Genomic DNA, 22,751 nt, shown 5'->3' on the forward strand with positions numbered 1-22,751 from the left:
ATTTTTTAGGTTTCCTCAGCCTTTGCCCCTCAGGCTTGCACAAGCTGTAGCTTTCTTGTTACTAGGTAAACACTCTTTAGATTTTCCTGAAAATTTCATCTTACCATGGAACCTACTGGAATCAGTGAAAATCTAGATATGTCGGTTGTCAAGGAAGGAGATAGGGTGAGGAAGGCTGTTATATAGGCATTGCGTGAGTATGCATAGCCTCTGACTCCCTGCTATTTGAATTTCTCTGCACCAATGAAATAAAAAGAAATAAAATTTGAGTAACGTCATTTGCTCAAGGGACTTACCTTTCATTTGTGCAAATAAGGTTTCTGTGGTGAGACACCAGATAAACTCAACTTCCTCTTTCAACAACAAATGTGTCAGTTATCAGCAGGATCCATGCCGCCAGAGTAAAGCTTTCTACCCTTTACTCCCTGCAAAGAAACAAGAGTGCTTATCCCAGCTAAGCTCCAGGGTAAGTTAATGCCTAGCACCTGGGGATTGGTGGTTTCATGTGGGAAGATTGGTGTGATCATAAAAATCAGAACAGAGGTGGATGTGGTGCCAGTGTCTGTATTAAAATTGTCACTGGTTTCTCATCTCAGACATCTTACAACAGGAGCAAAGATAATTACCGTTGAGCTTGACCAGAGTCCAAAGTTAACGTTAATGCCATCAGTCCTCTTCATTATGCCAGGAGCATGGAGTCTGTGATGCAGCTCACTCTTTGATGAGGGCTCTTTATAGAGTGGGACCAGAGAAGATGGCACAAAGTGGTAAGAAGAGTATATTCAGTGAGACTCATTGGGACAACTTGACATATTTGGCCAATAAAAGTCAATTTAATTTTTTATGGTGTATAATTTATCCAGCTGCATCGTGAAGGAAGATTTTTGGGTATAAAATCCTTGCTTTGGAAAATTTAGCTTTCAGAGATACTGAGACAAATAGTAGAAAGCAGGATAATAGATTCTGGGGGCTGAAAGGGCCCATAGAGATCCAAATCCCTCACAATACAGTCAGGGAAACTGAGAGCCAGTGAAGTGAAGACACTTAGGTTCACTCAGCTTGTTAGTGGTATAGGTGGATGTAGGACCTGTGTCTTTAAACTCATGTTTGCCTTTTCCTACAGCAGTTTGCATCTCCCAGAGAATACTGTAAATTTATTTGTGACCCTGCCATTTTTTAGGTTAGGAAAGGAGAAAGTATCCCAGATGACTTCAGAGTCTGGTCAGAGTGGTTCCTTGATCCTTTGACAGCTAATTTTGACCGAAGTTCAGCCTTACTGGATAGCAAAGCCCATGAGTGAGGCACTCATTTTTTCAGTTATTATTGCTATTACTCTGAATACTAGCACCTCTCTCCTTCTGAGCTAAGATCACTAAATCAAAAGGAGACTTTCAGCTAAGGAGTCCCTGAAGGGAGACTGTGCCAAATCATTTGGAACCAGGATAAGGCTGGATAGAATGATACCAGATTTGGCTGTGCTTTCCAGGGGAGTAGGCTCAGTTCCAAGAATCCTGCAAGTGAGAATATTTTTATTTCAGTTGTTCAAATGGATGTGTGGAGTCATCATGATGTATATTAATTGGAGAATCTATCTCTTAGCAATTGCAGCACAGTAAAATTAATCACTTATGAAAGTAGGTGATATGCAGATATACTGAGGTGGAAAATGGTGTAAACTACAGTCAAAATCAGATCACACATTTGGGGCAATTGTTTTTGCGATGGTTCCTGTTGAACACAGATTCTTTGGCCAAATGCAGTTTATTTTGGGGCTCAACTGGGAAAGTTGTAGAGTTCAAGTTGTACAGACTACTCAAATCTGAAGACATCAAATGAATAAACACATTTATGGGTTGTTTTGGTTTGAAATAAGTGAGTTGGGGTTTTAAAAGACAGGCCAGCCTGCTGGGCTTGGTGGCTCACGCTGTAATTCCAGCATTTTGGGAGGCCGAGACAGGTGGATCACCTGAGGTCAGGAGTTCGAGACCAGCCTGGTCAACATGGCGAAACCCCGTCTCTACTAAAAAATACAGAAATTAGCTGGGTGCAGTGGCAGGCGCCTGTAATCCCAGCTACTGGGCAAGCTGAGGCTGGAGAATCGCTCGAAACCGGGAGATGGAGGTTGCAGTGAGCTGAGACTGTGCCATTGCACTCCAGCCTGGGAGACAGACCAAGACTCTGGCTCAAAAAAAAAAAAAAAAAGATAGGCTGCCTATCTATACTATAGCTCTCTGTCATGGCTCAAGCAAAGAGAACAAAGCTGTTTATAGTAAAATGAGACTTTCTAAAAGCGCTAACAATCAGGGCAATGGTTCCCCAGGGGTCTATGATTTATTTTAAAAGCTTTTGGCAAAAAGGTTTATTTATTCTTCAGATCAGTATATTTTGTGGGGAAGTTTTCTCCTAGTATCAGTTCATATACATCACAGGTAGAGTGATCAAATAGATAGATCAACACATAAGGAGTCAGAAGTCTGTGTTATAGTTCAAGTTCTGCCAATGACTGGTGTGGCCTTCGGTGAGTTATTTCATTTCTGTGCATCTCAATAATCTCATCTATTATAATGGGAGAGGGCTTGGAATAGATGGTTCCTAATTTCCTTCCTAGCAATCCAATGATTTGAGTTAGGCTGTTAGATACCTAAGAATAGTTAAATGTTATGGAGTGGTGAATAATGGGGCCATAATAGGGAAATCTATCTAGAGAGGACATTCTGGAAATGTAGTTCAGATCTCCAAGAGAACTGAGTATCCTTTCCCAATTGCCATTATATTTCTTTCAGGTAATGTTATCATGACAGCTTCAACTTTTAGACCACAGGCAAATGCTTTGTAAGTAATTTCCCTTTTTTAAAAATGAGAAAATGCAAGAAAAAAGATAAAACTTTCTGAAATCTAATTTCCACAGTGACAATGACACTCAGTTGGCATTTCTCAATCTTTTAAACCCAAGGTTCCCTTTGAGAAACATAAACATTTCACTACAAGGTTACTGTGAACTTGCCTTCCTAGGGACCAGACCCTGGACTTGTAGAAAAATCTGCTCCATCACATTGACATTTTCCAAGTACTAAGTGCCCAACAGTTAAGAGGATTTTGTAGATCTGTACTTTCACAGTTTGTATTGTAGAAACAATAATGACATTTTTTATTTTGTTTTCCAAATATATTTGTTATAATAAGGAATATGTTTTATCAAGTAACACTTATTTTCTACCCTTTAACTTTAAAAATTACTGCTCTAGATATTCTAGTCCTCTGCTACAACTACACTTCTTAGGGGATTTTCTAAATCCAGAAATGTACAGGATCCAACCAAAGGCCCTTGGAGATGACTCTGTGTACAAATAATGAGGAAATGAACTCACATTTATTTAATACTTATTGGGTATCAGACATGAAAATAGGTACTTTTACACACATTTTCTTTTTTTCATTTCTATTTCAATATTTTTTGAACTACAAGTGTTTTTTTCTGTTGCATGGGTAAATTATATAGCAGTAAATTCTGAGATTTTTAGTGCACCCACCACCTCAGTAGTGCACATTGTACCTAATGTGTAATATTTTTATGCCTAGCCTGTCTCAACCACCCCCTTCTGAGTCTCTAGATTCCATTATATCACTCTGTATACCTTTGCATAATCATAGCTTATCTGTCACTTATAAGTGAGAACATCTGTTTTTTTATTTTTCACTCCTGTGTTACTTTACTTAGAATAGTGGACTCCACCTCCATCCAAGTTACTGCAAAAATACATTATTGCGATCCTTTTTATGGCTGAGGAGTATTACATAGTGTATATACACCACATTTACTTTATCCACTCATTAGTCAATTGGCACATAGATTCATTCCACATCTTTGCAATTGTGTTTAGTAGGATTGCTGTATCAAATGGTAGATTTACTTGTAGCTCTTTAAGGAATCTCCATACTGTTTTCTATAGAAGTTGTACTAATTTACATTTCTACCAGCAGTGTAGAAGCTTTCTCTTTTATCCACATATATACCAGCATCTATTTTTTTTTCACTTTTTAATAATAGCCATTCTTGCAGTAACGTGCTATTTTATTCTGGTTTTAATTTGCATTTCTCTGACGATTAGTGATGTCGAGAATTTTTTCGTGTTTGTTGGCCATTTGTATATCTTCTTTTGAGGAACCTCTATTTGTGTCCTTTGCCCACTCTATAATGGGATTATTTCTCTTTCTATTGCTGACTTGTTTGAGTTCCTTGTAGATTCTAGTTTCTAGTCCTTTGTCAGATGCATAGTCTGCAAATATTTTCTCTCATTCTGTGGGTTGTCTGTTTACTCGGATTATTATTTTCAGACACATTTTTCTTTAATGTTCAAAACAAATTATGTGGCAGGAAACATTCTAATTTTACAAAAGAGGAAACTGAAGCCTGGTGATATGAAGTGAATTGTTTCAGGCCAGAGAACCGACAATTGAGACATGATATGATACCAGGTCTTCCAAAGAACATGATTATTTCCACCCATAAAATGCTGCCACAGCTGCAAAAATGATATCTAATTAGGCCGCCTTCCTAAATGATTGAAAGTCCAATACATATTCCTGCATGAAAGTTCAAATTCAAACTTTAAGTTGTTGTTTTGTTAATGGTCTAATTGCTTTAATTCATTTTAAGGATAAAAATAATTTTCACTTCCTCTAACAGAAGAAAATGTCTATACTTGCAGAATGTGTCCAAATTTGTGTGTATCTGATGTCAACCAGGCTTATTTGGAGTTGATGTAGATTTATTCAGGAAACAGCAGAGTTTCCAATTCTAGCTGCTACTCTTTGGTTCTGGTTGTAAGCGGCTGAATGAAGAACACCGGGGTCATGGAGATCAGATTGGCTTGGATAATTCATGTGAAATTTAGTGGTTAAAAAATAAAAGAAAAAGGTAAGATGAGGCAAAGCAAGTTAAGTTCCCAGATGACATGTAAAAGTTATCCTCTAGAGAGTGGGAGGGGCCCCCATCAGCAACTTTTTTTCTCTGTTTAATTTTTTCTTCCCCTCCCAGGATGACAAGCCCACAGACAGGCTTCAGCATCAAATAAAATGGAGAAGTAAATTTGATAAACATGTTTACTTAGTGGTGCCAGTGACTTACTGATGAGTGGTGAAAAGACAGGGAAGATTGAGAGTGAAGATTTATGGAGTTGGTACCAACTGCATAAATGGTGGCAGTGTCAATGGTGATGATATTAGTTAGGAGCAGGGTTCAGAGGGGGAATTCTCATGAAATCATGCCAAATGAGAGCTAGAAGGGAGTTAAAGGCCATCTAGTTCAAATCATATTATTTTAATAATGAGGAAATGAAACTCACAGAAGGGAAAGAGCGTATCAGAGCAGCACAAAGAGTATATAAATATTACTGAAATCCAAGTATCTTAGCTACAAATCCAGTACACTTTTCTATATATTATACTGCTTTTGAGTCTTCTGTATCCTACAGCAAGTCTTGTCCTATTCAGATCACTCCTGTTGTAAAGAAATTGTTCCATTACTTCTATCTACAGATTTGTTACAATTTGAATTCATAAGCACAACTCCATAAAGAATGCTGGTTTTGATATAATCCTATCCTGACACCTGGTGGGCAGCAATTTGCCATATATGCATAGTGCATATGCATAAAACTGCTAGAACTAGAACCGAAAACAATAGCTTTTTTATCTCTGAGGAACAGTCTTATCCACAGAAATACCACTTTAAAATATGTTTCTGTCCATATAATAAGTTATTCAGCTAAAAATAACTTTAGCTTTCTGGGCTTATGAAAAGCCTTATTAAAGCTGAAATCATAACTCTGACTGCAGAAAGTCACTTACTCCTGCTGAGACTCCATTTTCTAATCTGTAAAGGAGTATAATAGTAATTAACTAGAATTCTTACAAAGATTAGAGGTAACGTGAATAGCACTTAGCTAGTTACTGACAGGATGTGGAAATTTCCTCACTGGGACTTAGGAAACTAATATAAATTCTGATGCCATAATAATATAAGCTCGGTTTGGCTGTAACTTTGTGAAAACCACAACGTTGAGCTAGTTGGTTGGGAAGAGCAGCTGCTTTTGGGTAGATGGTATTAGTATCTAGTAAGATTTTGGGCTCAGCTCCAATGAATCATATTTAAAGACCTTCCATACCTTTGTATTCTGAGAAAACATTTAGTTGTTTCCACAAAATAAAGTTTTCAGTGATCAAATTCCTAATTAAGTTTAAGGGATTCCTGTTGGATTTCAAAAAGAAAGCTGGATTGCCTTCTTTAAAGCTCTTAGGTGTTCAGATTTCTTAGACTAAAACCTTATTATTCTTGCTTTGACCACATTTTCTTCAGTAGCAGAAAGGAGAAAGATTATGGCTGTTGTTTAGGAGAGTGTTTCATGGGAGAGACTTTACAAGTAAAAATGCCTAAGGCTCTGCTAATATGTGCCTATGCTCTGTAGTCTTACCTTCTCACAGTGCAGCCTATAAATTCAGTAGGTGTTCGAAGAAGAGGGGAGTGAGAGTAGGGTTGCCCGATGTAAGGAAAAAATGGGAGTTGAGATGCGATATTGAGACAGAAGTAAAATATTGACCTCTGAGTTGGGCTCCAGGTAAAAAAGGAATATGATGGAGTTTTAGTCATAACTTTGTGCGTGCCATTTTTATTATCAGGAACATCTTTAGAGCCATACTTTGATTTTTGTTTTTTTGTCCATATTTTCTTCAACTTTTATTTTAAGTTTAGGGGTACATGTGCAGGATGTGCAGGGTTGTGACATAGGTAAATGTGTGTCATGGTCGTTTGCTGCAAAGATCATCCCATCACCTAGTTATTAAGCCCAGCATCCATTAGCTATTCTTCCTGATGCTCTCTCTCACCCAACAGCTCCCAACAGACTCCAATGTTTCTTGTTTCTCACCATGTGTCCATGTGTTCCCATCATTCAGCTCCCACTTATAAGTGAGAACATGTGGTGTTTGGTTTTCCATTCCTGCATTAGATTGCTAAGGATAATGGCTTCCAACTCCATCCATGTCCCTGCAAAGGAAATGATCTCATTCTTTTTATGGCTGTATAGTATTTAGAGACACACTTTGTAAGTGAATCCTGTTATTTCAGAGATGGTGGCTGATTTTTCTGCTTTTCTTATTAGGTTAAAACTCTATGCTGGTCATTCCCTTCAGGATTTGGCACTCACCAACATACCCTTCTTTCAAGTGAAAAGGCATCTCTTTTAATGGTCCTGACCTTTGGAATAGGAAGTATGTACCCTGGACAGAGCACTTCAAACTAGAGGTACCAAGAGTAATTACTTCTGTAAGGCTGGCATTGGAGGCACTGGGAATTCTATTCTCACCTCTTTCTGGGTAATTCAAAGCCACAGAAGTACTGACTGAAGTGAGGTTGTGGGGACATGTATGCCACCTTGAAGTGCATTAAAGAATGGATATAAAGTGAGGAAAAGAAAAAAACTGGTGTAAACAACTATGGAGAGAAGGGCAGGAAGGCAACAAAGAGCTAGAATAAGGTGCGTAGACAAGAAAATTACTTTGGGAGTTGGAGAGACTTGATGAAAAAGCTCTAGCTGAGAGTGTAGAAAACCATGATTTTCTAGGAGTGAAAGGGAACAATCAATGAAAGAGAAACCTGAGGGAGGTTAGAAGAGTGTGATAATTCATCTTGAGCAGCAGGAAGGACAGCTGTGTTGGGAAGTAAGAAGAGTGCTGCTATAAATAAAATTATGTGTGTTAGAAAAGGACAGTAGATGAAGTTGATTTCTTCTCACCTAATAATCTCAATTTACTCTTTGAGCTGAGGGCTAAAACAAATAGTCTTCCGAGAAAAGTGGTGGATGGGGAGCAGGAGAGAGAGGAAGAAGCTTTAGCATAATAGAAAAGGGGCTGATTAGCCACCATGGGAATAGGAGAAGATACTAATCAGGTTCATGTAAAAAGAGGGTAGAGGAAAATAATTTTAGACTGGAGATCATTAATTTCCATTTGTGCCATTTCAAATACACACTAGTATTTCAACAGGATAATTGAGCCATTTGGATAGTAAGAAAGAAAACCTGTTGTGGACTTAACCTGCGATTAGGGCCTTGCCAGGCTGGTGCAGCAGGAGAATGGAGAACAAAGAAGTTGTGTATTCTTGTGTAAGAGTGGATAATTTGGCCAACTATTTAATCTGGGTTAGACACAGGAGGAAATAAGATGAGGGAGGATGCTATGTGAGACTAGGAGAAATGGAAGCATTTAGATATTGAAGGTTTCTGGAAATGTATGGTGCAAGTTAGTATAGTGCAATTTGTAGTGAAGCTCAGTCATTATGTTAGAGAAAGAAAACCATTTGAAGAGTTAGGAATTGATGAGGGTTGGCAGATAGTACAAAATTGAAAAATATTGGAATAAGAAATAGGTTAATGGATTCAGATCATCAGCAGAAGTGAATGCTGTTAGTTGCTGCATATGAAGTTGCTTTGGAAAAGTGCAAAACTGTGATACCTTTTTTATAACATTTCATGTTTTATAAATGAAATCACCTTTGACTCCTCAAGCAGTCTTCAAAATTGCTCAATTCCATATCTGACTTTTACTTTAAATTCTAATCTAATAGGGTGACCAACTATTCCCTTTGCTTTGGACTGTCACAGGTTTAGCACTGAAAATACTATGTCCCAAAAAACCCTCAGTCACAGGCAAACCTCAACTGTTGGTCTTCCTACATACTCCCAAAGTGATTTGGATTCCCTGTGTCCCATTTCTTCAATTCATCTTCCACATGGTTGCCAGCGTGACCTTTCTATTTTTTATGTATTCATTTTTAAAGTATTATTTATTTTTGAGATGGGGTCTTGCTCTATCACCCAGGCTGGAGTGTAGTGGTGCAATCTCAACTCACTGCAACATCTGTCTCCCCGGCTCAAGCGATCCTCCCACCTCAGCCTCCTGAGTGGCTGGGACCACATAGGCGTGCCACCGCACCCAGCTAATTTTTATATTTTTTTGTAGAGATGAGGTTTCACCATGTTACCGAGGCTGGTCTTAAACTCTTGAGCTCAAGCGATCCACCCACCTGGGCATCCCAATGTGCTAGGTTTACAGGTGTGAGCCACCACACCTGGCCAGCAACCTGATCTTTCTAAAACACAAGTATGGTGATATCGCATCTCTTCACAGAATCCTTTGATGATTCATCATGAAGTGCATTAAAAATCTGTCATTAAAAATCTTTCATGACCCGGTACCATCTACCTTTATAGTCTCTTTTCCCTTTCACTACCTTCCTTCAATCATACCTCTCATTTCACCCTCCCCACCATGTTATCCTATTCACCAGGTGGAATAGAATTATTATTTTTCCTTTAGATATATCATTCATTTTTATACTTTGGAAACCTTGGATGTTATTTATCCATCCCTGGAAACCTTTCCGATCTTTTCTTCTCCAAAATCCTGCCCATTCCCAAAACTGCTTATTAAAAAATTGACTTCCAGTCTTTCCGTTCTATGCAGGCTTTATTTCTGCTTCCACAGAAATGTCTTTGTTACCTCTTTCATGAAATGTTTCTGAAATCCGTTATGGTTAGTTACTTATGGCTATCACATGTGACTGTAAACTTATTGAAGGCAACAACCATGGATTATTTTTCTCTGGAATTTCCCATTCCACTCCATCATCCTTTGCAATTAGCATATAGGACACCCACATAGCAGAATGTCTACTTGGATGAAATCACAAACTGTTAAGATTCAGATGAATTATACTAATAATAACCAGTAAAAACGGTCATGCTTATGGAGAATTTTTGAAGAGATCAACTTGACCTCACCTTTGAAAGGTCGCTAGGATTTAAAGAGAACAATCGATAATTCAGACAAAGTGAGGTTAACTTTATCTCTTCCCCAGCCACCCTCTTTATTTTTCTCTCCAGCGGCAGAAAACGGGGACGGGGACGGGGTGGAGAGAAAAATAAAGATGGTGATGAGGTAAGAGATAAAGTTTACCTCACATTTCCTAAAGTATCCATTGTTCTATTTAAATCCTATATGTTATCTTTAGCAGCTAAAATAGTACTGGTATCTCTCCTAATTAATTCACAGGAATGATGCTGTGCCAACATGAGGGATTCTCATCACCTGTGCCATTCACTTCAATTGTTGCTATTCACTGATTGTGATGTTAGAGATTTTTAAATGTTACCCCTATGGGGACCATAGGCTCTTGGCCCTCTCAAGGTTTGCTACAAAATCACTGGCATGAGGCAGATTGATTAATATGAGATAAGGAATACAAATTTATTTAAAGTATATACACATGAGCCTTCAGAATGAAGACTCAATTTCCCAATAGGTAAGAAAAGTTTATATACCATCTTGAAATTACAGAATAAATGTGAACTCAGAGTATGTTCAAAAACAGTTTTTGGTGGCAAGACAAGTTATTGGAGGAAGGAAGTAAGAGGCTTGGTAACAGAGTTGGCCTTGTTATAGATGAAACCTCTGTCAGAGAGAACAGATGGTAAATGTTTCTTTTCCAACTTTTAAAGATGCTCAATCTCTCCTGGATCTGAGAAAAGCATAGAACGGGGAGGCATGGCTACATTAATGGAGATTCTTTGCAAATGCAAATTTTCCCCACCTCAGTCTGTGAGCCCTGAGGCAATCATTTCAAAATATTTTAAAGAAATATATTTTAGGGTAAAATATTTGTATTTCCTTCACCTTTAAAAGATAGGAAGTTTCTCAGGGACACAGATCGTTGTGGATGATTCTATATTCTCCGTAGAACCTAGCAAATAGCTCATAGGATGGGGCTTATTGAATATATGCTGATTGAGTGTGGGCTTTAAAGCAGCCAAAGTCCTCAAAAAGCCATGGAAAAGTAAATAGAGTTATTTCCCTTTATGTTTTCTTTTCAAATGCAGAGAGCTTTAGTGATTACAGACGCAGCCTCCTCACTCCCATGTGTAGGTGGATAACAAGTCATTTTCTGATTTCCTTCACAGAATGACAACCAAGAAAAATAAAAGGTTGAGATAACTTTGAAAGCAAATCATGAAGCTGTCCTTTTCTTGAGGTCCAGATAATAGTATTGATGGTACCCTGAGACCTTGGACTATGCTAGTTTCTACCCATAGGATATGTCTGACCACCTGTGATTTCTAAATTGATTTCTTTTCTCTTTTCTCAGGTCTCTACAGGTATTGCTTTTCTGAGGTGAAAAGGATAGGTGCAGGGAATATTGATAGGAGAAGCCCAAGTCAGAAGACAACATTTTAGGGAAATAGTCGGCATCAGAAATGTACTAGTTGATATATCAAGGTTTTTAATTTATGCTTAATACTTCTAAACAGAAACTTTGAACTATTGTTTAAGCAGTTCAGTTCAATTATACTTTTTATATGTTCTTTGAATGCTTACTAGGCTAGGTCCTGGCTATATGGTGATGAACAAAGGAGATCTTTTTGTGGCACTGATGGACTTAAGAGCACAGTGAGAGTAATAACCAACAAACAAATTTAAAAAAACCCTAAATTACAAATGTTGATGCTAAAAAGAGAAAGAACAGAGAGTGTGAGAGTGTGTAATGATGTATAGGATTACCTAGATCGAGTGAGTGGTTAAGGTCTCTTAGACCCACAGATTGAGATTAAAAGGAACCAGAGATGTGAATTTTGTGACGTCAGCACCACTTATTTAACCTCTTTGAGCCTCAATTTTCTCATCTGCAATGTGGAAATAATCATAGGACTCCTGTGAGGATGGATGAGATAATGAATAAAGTGTTTAGCCTGTAAATAAAAGGCAGCCCCAAATAAGTGGTAGTCATACTTAATGTTAATGTTAGACATGGTATGGAGAATGAACTTTAGGGGAAGGACTGGAATGTAAACAGTTTAGTAAGGGAGCTGTTGCAATAGCCAATAGGGTTGATGACAGCAGCCTGGATTAGGATGGTGACAGTAGAGGTGGAGATAGGTTAGAGAAGATTTTACATGGAAGGAAGAATTACCTGGGTTTTCTGGGTTTTTATTGTCTATGGGAGGAAATATAGTGGCAAAGGTCAGAATTACTCCCTAATTTCTAGCTTGAGTGTCTGGGAGGGGAGTCAGGTCACTGACTGAAAAGGGAAGCACAGACTCAGGAATGAATCACCAATCCCACATCCCTGTGAGACAGGAACCAAGAATATGTCCAGATTGGAGGGGAGAGAAATTGGCAACACAAAGGGAGCAAACTGCCCACAAGTAGGCAACAATAGAGCCAGACTCATAGATAGACAGAGGAAGAGAAAGACACACACACACACACACACACACACATACACACACACAGAGAGAAAGAGAGAGAGAGAGACAGAGGGATGGAGTGAGGGAACAGAGAGAAGGAATATACTCTGATTTTAGTCCTTCCATCCAGGATTTTCTTGTTAGTGGCTTCTTAGCTTCTCCTTTCTTATATTTCAGAAATGACACAATTGTCCATAGCAAGCTAAGTATTCCCTCTAAGAGAGTCTATGTTTCTGCTCAACCCCAAATAAATACCTTCTGCCTCTCCTCATCACGGGGATTTTACATCTAATGGTCACTAAGAAGATTTGGGGGAAAAAAAGCCCTTCTTACCTTCCCTTCAGTCTGAAGCAAAAAAGAGGTTTTTGGAAACAAGCCATGCAAATCTCTACGCTCACAATGAACTGTGAATTGCAGAAGCATAAGAACCCACATTTAAAAAATAAAAAAAGGTGTAAACTTGACCTCTAGCTTGCTGTTCTGGCATAATTGGGCTCTGTTATTTAACAGGGAGGTGTGAACAGAACATGCCCATTTTGTAAGTGAAACTTTCTGCACCAGTGAAGCTAAAACAAATAGCCATTTCTTTTAAGTGCAAAAGTGGAAGTGTGACTGCAGGAGAGTAAGGTTATGAACAATTCTTAGTTCTTGAAATTGTAATGCACTGATGGATCTTTCTTTGCTCTCTCACTGCCTGTGTGTGGACAATAGTTGATAGTAGAAGCAGTGCCAACACTAAAATCAAAGTAGGTGGTAGGGTGGGAACAGTGTGGCATAAGTAGGGACAGGTGTTTACTTCTATTCTGACTGTCCAACTAGACGAATTCTAGTGTTATATAAGTTCCTACTATGGGATTAGAATGGTTCTGCCACAATGTGCTCTTCACATGTCACAGTGAAATCGAAATAATGTCTTTTGTAGCAACGTGGATGGAGCTGGAGGCCATTATTCTAAGTGAAGTAACACAGGAGTAGAAAACCAAAAACCAGGTATTCTCACTTACAAGTGGGAGCTAAGCTATGAGCATGCAAAGGCATGTGGAGTGATAGTTAAGACAGCCAAATTCTACTAAGTAGTCTCTCCTAGTCAGGGAGAGGAAAGTGGCATAGTGGAAATACCACACGCTTCAGAGCAAGCCAGGAATGATAGTAAATCCTATCTTTACCATTTTCTAGCTTTGCTACTTAAGGCAATTTACTGAATGTCTCTGAAGCTCAGTTTTTTAATCTAGATCATAGGGTGATAATAGTTCCTACATCTTAGGACAGTTGTGAAAATTAAATTAAATAAACACACTTGAAAACATCCATTACAGATTTTGGGATACATCCTTGATCATCACCACATGATAATTATTTCCTGCCTTTCCATTTGTGAGAGTCCCTTCCACCCTCCATTCTAAGTAACACATACATAAGCAAGATGACTGCATGACTGTTTAAGATGTATCACAAATAAGAGGGCAAATAGGGAGATGGAATAGAATGGGGGAAAGCAAAAGTTTTATTTACAGTAACAGCAGCTCATAACAGCCACACTCTTTTATCTGTGAATTCATCACTTGAGGCTCTGTTTTTGTTAGCACAGCTCTATTTCCTGGAGCAGGACTTAATATGACAGGAAGCCATTCTGCTACTCATGAGGAGAATCTAAAACCAGGTTACTTCTTTGCTTTTTGTAAACTTACTTTAAACAAAACAAAATAAAAACAATAAACAACAGAAACCCTTCCCCATCTGAGAAACAACCTCAGTACATTGTTTTTTTTTTCCACTTCTAGCTCGAAATACAGTAAACATTCCTGCAATATGCACAGAAGGTATGTTTGTGAACTTTGTCATGGGGAGAAAAACAAAGATGAGGAGAAGGGTGTGCATAGAAGCAAGGTCCCTTGTCCTCCCATTTCGAGTCTCAGATCTTCCATTAATAGCTGTGTGGCCATAATAAACTCCTCTCTCTGGGCCTTGCTTCTATCTATATTATGTGGAGAGTGAATTTGATGATTTCCAAAGGTCCTTCCCAGTCTGAAATTCTACAAGATAGTTAAAGCAAAATGAGGAATCTGTTGCTCTCCTACCATTCTTATCTGCAGGCAATCAGCATAATTCCATGCCTAGCCTCTGATAATCTCTAAAGATTACTCTACTCTCTCTATACCTTAATACAACACATAATAAAAACCATACTAAATCATAAAATATGATTAAGGAAGTCCAAAAAAGAAGGAATCTCTTCATAATGATTACTTTAATGAATAAAGAAAGCATTACATTTTAAACTGTCTTCAAAAATGGTTTCAATGGCCCTGTTTTGCTAGTGCCCACAAGCATTGCTAGTGCCCAAAGTATTGTGACTGTTGGATAATATGCCATGTGAATGTTGCCACACCAATGCAGGATTCTACTTAGAGGTAGAATTGGTCTTTTCCCCTCCAAGATTATATGAAGGAAAATACTCTATTTTAGCTTCTAAATTCATGTATTATTAAAGCTTTTTATGTAAATTTGGATACCCAAGCCTAGGGAGAGAGACAAACTGCAGGATAACCTAGAGTCACAAGTTATTATGATAGAATAATGAGGCCACATTCTCAGGTCTTGAAGATCAGCCGGGACACTGACAATGCAGGCTTAAGGAGGCAGGAAAATTTTTCAAGTGATGGGGTTCCAAGATAAGAAGCCAGGACCCAAAGAGCAAAATGGCAGACAAAGGACAGGGAGGGAACCTAAAAAGTGAGGCTAAATTTCTACTACTGCAATTAGGAGTGAGCAGTATTTATTCTAACCAGGGCTTTGGACAAGACAAATTTGGAGTCAAAATAAATATAATCGAATTCTATGCTGTTTTTGCTGTGGTCAGAATAAAAGATTTAACATTTCAAGACATCTTAGCCTGCAAAATACAACTTAGAGAATCTGGGGGTGGGGGGCAGTTGTGGGACAATTTTATGGTTCCTTAACTGTTACATTGGGTGACTTTGGACCAGTACTATATTTTCCTTGAGCCTCTAATTCTTTATATGTAAACATGTCTCTTCTAATTCTAATAGTCTGTGCCTCTGTAAGTATAAAAGAGAGATCTAGGTGTTAACTAAAGAACTAATTAACCATTATACTCTTTATTTTGTTTTACTTTGGGCAGGAACCATAAATCCATGGCTAACCTTGACAAATACACTGAAACATTCAAGATGGGTAGCAACAGTACCAGCACTGCTGAGATTTACTGTAATGTCACTAATGTGAAATTTCAATACTCCCTCTATGCAACCACCTATATCCTCATATTCATTCCTGGTCTTCTGGCTAACAGTGCAGCCTTGTGGGTTCTGTGCCGCTTCATCAGCAAGAAAAATAAAGCCATCATTTTCATGATCAACCTCTCTGTGGCTGACCTTGCTCATGTATTATCTTTACCCCTCCGGATTTACTATTACATCAGCCACCACTGGCCTTTCCAGAGAGCCCTTTGCCTGCTCTGCTTCTACCTGAAGTATCTCAACATGTATGCCAGCATTTGTTTCCTGACGTGCATCAGTCTTCAAAGGTGCTTTTTTCTCCTCAAGCCCTTCAGGGCCAGAGACTGGAAGCGTAGGTACGATGTGGGCATCAGTGCTGCCATCTGGATCATTGTGGGGACTGCCTGTTTGCCATTTCCCATCCTGAGAAGCACAGACTTAAACAACAACAAGTCCTGCTTTGCTGATCTTGGATACAAGCAAATGAATGCAGTTGCGTTGGTCGGGATGATTACAGTTGCTGAGCTTGCAGGATTTGTGATCCCAGTGATCATCATCGCATGGTGTACCTGGAAAACTACTATATCCTTGAGACAGCCACCAATGGCTTTCCAAGGGATCAGTGAGAGGCAGAAAGCACTGCGGATGGTGTTCATGTGTGCTGCAGTCTTCTTCATCTGCTTCACTCCCTATCATATTAACTTTATTTTTTACGCCATGGTAAAGGAAACCATCATTAGCAGTTGTCCCGTTGTGCGAATCGCACTGTATTTCCACCCTTTTTGCCTGTGCCTTGCAAGTCTCTGCTGCCTTTTGGATCCAATTCTTTATTACTTTATGGCTTCAGAGTTTCGTGACCAACTATCCCGCCATGGCAATTCTGTGACCCGCTCCCGCCTCATGAGCAAGGAGAGTGGTTCATCAATGATTGGCTAAAATTAAGATATCTCTTTAATTACGCCTTTGTTTACCTACGTTCCTTGTCTTTTTCCAAAGGCCAGAATTGTCAACCAATTTCTTTAATTGAACCTTGTAAAAAACAGAAATAAGTACTTTTGTGTAATATTCACAGTCAACAGGGGTGTGATGGTGAAGGCAGAGTGTGAAAAACGTGAGAGAGGAAGAGAAAATAGATTTACCTGATTCCTCTTTAAAATTCAAGCCACTTTCTTATTTAAGAAACCTAGATCAAGTTTTTACAGATGTAAATAAAAGTTGAATAGTTTACCTTAAATTTTTTTCAATAAGTTATTGTTAATAATGCACAGTAAATATGTGAATTTTTCCTAGATGTAAAAAAAAAAATCTTTCATATAAAGACCTTAAATTCTGAGTGAGAGTAAAAATGTCTAATCTTTCTAACAGGTAAATTTTTCTAACAGGCAAGACAGTGTGAAGAATTGAAGCAATATGTGCATAAATTTCAGGACCACAAGCCTGTTATTAAAGAAAAGGCATGGAAATTCATTCATTCCTTGAAAATGTGTTGAGTGCCTATTGTGTTCTCGGTTGTCACTTTGTTAGGTACTTTCTTTTTTTTTTCATAAGTTATTGGGGTACAGGTGGTATTTGGTTACATGAGTAAGTTCTTTAGTGGTGATTTGTGAGATTTTGGTGCAGCCATCACCCGAGCAGTATACACTGCACCACATTTGTAGTCTTCTATCCCTCGCCCCCTTCCCACTCTTCCACACATAACATCTCATCTTGCCCTCCTAATAAACCTGTGGAAGTTGCCGATACAAATGAATAAATGGAACTTCAGAGAGGTTAAGCAATTTGCCTCAGGATCAAGAGTGGTTAGCCAAAATTGGTCCAGTATAATACACCATATATGCTTATGTTATTCCCTTGCTTTTGTTGTTACATTTATTAGGTCTATACTAAATTAGCCTTCAATGATGAAGACAGACTAAAGCTAAGCCACATGAGATCAAGGCCATTTCAACATGGTTTGCCTGGAATTCTCCAAAAAACCTGTGGGTTGTGGGTTTGGCATGTCAAGCTTCAGACCACAAGGTCTTAAGTGGTAAATAGATGTGTTGTCCTAATACTGTTCCAAGGTAGAGAATCCTGATGATAAGGAGTATAGGAAACTCAAATAGTTCATTATTTCTAAAAAATGTATATTTTAAGGCATGATACAAGTCCTACAAACCTCATAAGTAGGTAAAAAAAAAACCCTATGGAGTGATAAACATTCTATAAAACCTGGAAATTTGTGTGGAGTTCGCCTAAGCTCACTTTTCCTAAATATAGCTATATAATATTGTAAACAAATTTGTTTTTTAGAAACTTTTAAGAAGATTTCTGTGAGCATAATTGACAATATCTGCATTAGAAACAGAAAGTATTATCCGTCATAAATATGAGAAAAGTGTGTGTCCTCTTTCTGACAATCTTTTTATCTTATTTTTTTAAAATGTTGTGGTTGTTGTTTCAGCACCATTTTAAAGAATTTGAATACAAACAATCCCTCAGCTTATCAGGTTGACATTTATGAAGCTGACCTCATCACTCTTATCTTTTATGTCTGCAATATAAATAGCATAGACATTTGGTGTGAAGGGAGGAGAAAGAAGTAGTAGTTCTGAGAATATTCATTTGAACAGAGTGACTATGGAAGAATGAATAGCAAAAAAAGGAGAATTTTTTTAAAAAGATCTCTCACTGGGAAAAGAAAGAGTTATGCATTTATAAAGTAATTAAACTGGTTTTCCTTGTACTTTATTAATCTGGATCTAATGGCACTTCCTTATGAGGGTTTTCAGATGTGCTTGTAGTTAATGGCAACATTATCAGAATGACTACACAGACAGTCCTACTCTGAGGAGATGACTTTGGAAGAAACCCATTTGGAACTACACACCCTGCTATGTCTGTGGAGAAATGGAACCGCAATCCTCAAGAGTCACACTTCGTATTCCTTCCTTTCAAGTGGTTGATAAAAGGTAGCGCTTCAAGCACAGGATTTATGGAATAGTTGGCAAATTAAACAACATGCTTTTTATTTTGACTACCATTTAAGTGGAATCTTTGAACTTTTTTTTTGACATGTGAATCTCTAATGTGGTGAGAGAGAAAAACATAAAAATATAAAAACATTCAAGCAATCGACTATTGGTTCTTTCATTTTAAAGGGGATATCTTACATAATGTCAAAGGAAAAGGTGACAGTGCTTCAGCTGATGGCATAGCAGTGCAAGAAATCGTGAAATTGCTTTAAGGTATTACAATAAACAACAATTTTAACAGTTATTCCTATGCTTGGCACAGGCACACAATTTGAGACAAACAAGACATCAAAACATACATCCTTGAATTAGTTTTTCAAAAAGTCAACACTAAAGCTAAACATTCCCCCCGAATCTCTGCAAGGCACTTATCAAAATCCACATAGAACCCATTCAGTATCTCATAACACTGATGAAAGACTGTTTAAACTTCTGAGAGTTTTGGCAAAAATGGGAAGGAATTTAGCAAAAAATGGGAGAAATATAACCTTTGCAACAATTTATATGACCTTAAATGCCATTTATGCATGACTGGATATGCTGTTTCTCCTTACATTTTAAAATAACTTAAAGAGTGTTATTGGTTAGCTGGACGTGGTGGTGCGCACCTGTAATCCCAGCTACTTGGGAGGTCGAGGCAGGAGAATCACTTGAACTCAGGAGATGGAGGTTGCAGTGAGCTGAGATTGTGCCACTGACTGCACTTCAGCCTGGGTGACAGAGCAGAAAAAAAAAGGAGTGTTATTGGATTGTTTGTAACTCAAAGGATAAATGCTTGAGGGTATGGATTCCCTATTCTCTATGCTGTGCTTATTTCACATTGCATGTCTGTATCAAAACATCTCATAAACCCCATAAATATATACACCTACTATGTACCCACAAAAATAAAAATACAAAAGCTTTAAATACTACCACAGAGTATAGGTATAACATTTGCCACTGATCAAATGAATTACCCTTATAAAATACGTGTTCTGAAGACTGTACAAGTAGTACCAGCTTCTGCTTCCTGCGAGGCCCTCAGGAAGCTTATAACTATAATGGAAGGTGAATGGAGAGCAGGCATGTCACGTGGTGAGAGAGGGAGCAAGAGAGAGTGAAGAAAAAGTGCCACACTCTTTTAAACAAACATCTTGCATGAAATGAGTGAGAACTCACTCATTACCTTGAAGAAAGAACCAAGTCATTCATGAGGGATCTGCTCCCATGAACAAAACACCTACCCGTAGGCCCACCTACACCATTAGGGGTCACATTTCAGCATGAGTTTTAAGGAGGATAAAACATTTAAACCATATCAGCAATAAATATAGAGGAAGAGTAAGCCTTCTTATTGGAAACCCTTCTGTGTTAAGGGTGGAAAGAGAAAAAAAGCTAAGGAGTGCCTAGTACTGAATATGATAGCTTGGCTAGAAATACAGAAAGGAGCAGTAATTAACAAGGCTGTAAAAGTTAGAAATTAAGAATGTAGAGGACCTTGAATGTCAGGTATATAATTTGTACTTTTCTGTGGTGAAGTGAGCCAAGATGGATCATAAAGTTTGTGGAGATAAAAAAGCTTATACAGATCTTGAGAAACAATATGACATAATAACAGGGGCAAAAGCCTGTTGGCAAGTAAACACTATTGTTTACTCATTCATTCTGAGATTTGGACTATCTAGATTAATTTCACAGACAGACACATGAATAATAAGAAACATACAACAGGAATAGCTATGATTTATTCAATCCAACCATGTGAGGGGAACTTTATACGAATCGTCATATTTAATTTTCTTTTCTTTTCTTTCTCTTTCTTTCTTTCTTTCTTTCCTTCTTTCTTTCTGTCTTTCTTTCTCTCTTCCTTCCTTCCCTTCCTCCCTCCCTCTCTCTCTCTTTTCTTTCTTTCTTTCTTTCTGTCTGTCTTTCTTTCTTTCTTTCTTTCTCCCTTCCTTCCTTCCCTTCCTCCCTCCCTTCCTCTCTCTCTCTCTTTCTCTTTTCTTTTCTTTTCTCCTTCCTTCCTTCCTTCTTTCCTTCTTTCCTTCCTTTCTTTCCTTCCTTCCTTCCTTCTTTCCTTCTTTCCTTCCTTTCTTTCCTTCCTTTCTTTCTTTCTTTCTTTCTTTCTTTCTTTCTTTCTTTCTTTCTTTCTTCTTTCTTTCCTTCCTTCCTTCCTTCCTTTCTTTCTCTCTTTCTTTCTTTCTTTCTTTCTTTCTTTCTTTCTTTCTTTCTTTTCTTTTCTTTTCTTTCTTTCTTGTCAGAGTCTTGCTCTGTCACCCATGCTGGAGGCTGGAGTGCAGTGGCACGATCTCGTCTCACTACAACTTCTGCCACCCAGGCTCAAGCAATTCTCCTGCCTCAGACTCCCAAGCAGCTGGAAATACAGGCAAGTGCCACCACACCTGGCTACATTTTGAAATTTTCAGTAGAGACCGGGTTTCACTATGTTGACCAGGCTGGTCTCGAACTCCTGAACTCAGGTGATCTGCCCACCTCGGCCTCCCAAAGTACTGGAATTACAGGCAAAGGCCACCACACCCAGCCAGATCATCATACTGATTTTTTAAAAACAACCCCATGAGGTGGATACAATAATTAACCCCACTTTCCAGATGAAAAACAAGTACAGATAGTTTAAGTAACTTGTTCGAGAATATACAGCTAATAAATGACAAGGTCAGGATTTTTTTTTTTTTTTCGCAGTCTCACTCTGTTGCCCAGGCTGAAGTGCAGTGGCATGATTTGGCTCACTGCAACCTCCGCCTCCCGGGGTCAAGCTATTCTTGTGCCTCAGCCTCCCAAGCAGCTGGGATTATAGGCGCCTGCCACCACTCCTGACTAATTTTCGTATTTTTAATAAAGACAGGGTTTCACCATGTTGGCCAAGCTGGTCTCGAACTCCTGACCTCAGGTGATCCACCTGCCTTGGCCTCCCAAAGTGCTGGAATTACAGGTGTGAGCCCCCGTGCCTGGCCAAGGTCAGGATTTTTAACTCTAAAAACTGGAATTCAGAACTCATATGTTTAACATTGTATTACTGGCCTATGTATTACTATAATACAATGAATTTCATGGGAAATGTTCATACTTTTAAGATGCTCTTCCCTTTTATCGAAAATAACTATACAATTAAAATGTTGTGATACTTGTATTTTTTTATATTTTCCAACATTCTGAATCTTTTTTTATATGCAATAAGTATTATCAATTTTTATTTTTATTTTTATTTTTTATTATACTTTAAGTTTTAGGGTACATGTGCACATTGTGCAGGTTAGTTACATATGTATACATGTGCCATGCTGGTGCGCTGCACCCACTAACTCGTCATCTAGCATTAGGTATATCTCCCAATGCTATCCCTCCCCCCTCCCCCCTCCCCACCACAGTCCCCAGAGTGTGATATTCCCCTTCCTGTGTCCATGTGATCTCATTGTTCAATTCCCACCTGTGAGTGAGAATATGCGGTGTTTGGTTTTTTGTTCTTACGATAGTTTACTGAGAATGATGGTTTCCAGTTTCATCCATGTCCCTACAAAGGACATGAACTCATCATTTTTTATGGCTACAACTATCTGATCTTTGACAAACCTGAGAAAAACAAGCAATGGGGAAAGGATTCCCTATTTAATAAAGGGTGCTGGGAAAACTGGCTAGCCATATGGAGAAAGCTGAAACTGGATCCCTTCCTTACACCTTATACAAAAATCAATTCAAGATGGATTAAAGATTTAAACGTTAGACCTAAAACCATAAAAACCCTAGAAGAAAACCTAGGCATTACCATTCAGGACATAGGCGTGGGCAAGGACTTCATGTCCAAAACACCAAAAGCAATGGCAACAAAAGCCAAAATTGACAAATGGGATCTAATTAAACTAAAGAGCTTCTGCACAGCAAAACAAACTACCATCAGAGTGAACAGGCAACCTACAACATGGGAGAAAATTTTCGCAACCTACTCATCTGACAAAGGGCTAATATCCAGAATCTACAATGAACTCAAACAAATTTACAAGAAAAAAACAAACAACCCCATCAAAAAGTGGGCGAAGGACATGAACAGACACTTCTCAAAAGAAGACATTTATGCAGCCAAAAAACACATGAAAAAACATTCTGAATCTTTTAAAAATATACACAACTATAACTTGTCAATTTACAATAATTTTTTAAAATAAACTAAAAATTCTGAACTCTCATTTTATTACACTCCT

The 22,751-nt window shown here is 38.3% G+C and overlaps 1 protein-coding gene across 1 annotated transcript; it reads left to right on the forward strand.

The window, feature by feature from the left end:
* The first annotated feature begins 361 nt into the window (after positions 1–361).
* P2RY10 (P2Y receptor family member 10) lies at positions 362–18,655 on the forward strand. The gene is made up of 2 exons (XM_055106514.3): positions 362–466; positions 15,442–18,655. Exon 2 carries the CDS (start codon positions 15,455–15,457, stop codon positions 16,472–16,474), a length of 1,020 nt encoding a protein of 339 aa, XP_054962489.1. The 5' UTR covers positions 362–466; positions 15,442–15,454; the 3' UTR covers positions 16,475–18,655.
* Positions 18,656–22,751: the final 4,096 nt, after the last annotated feature.

This window comes from Pan paniscus, chromosome X (assembly GCF_029289425.2).
Source record: "Pan paniscus chromosome X, NHGRI_mPanPan1-v2.0_pri, whole genome shotgun sequence".
In the NCBI taxonomy this organism is placed as follows: Eukaryota; Metazoa; Chordata; class Mammalia; order Primates; family Hominidae; genus Pan; species Pan paniscus.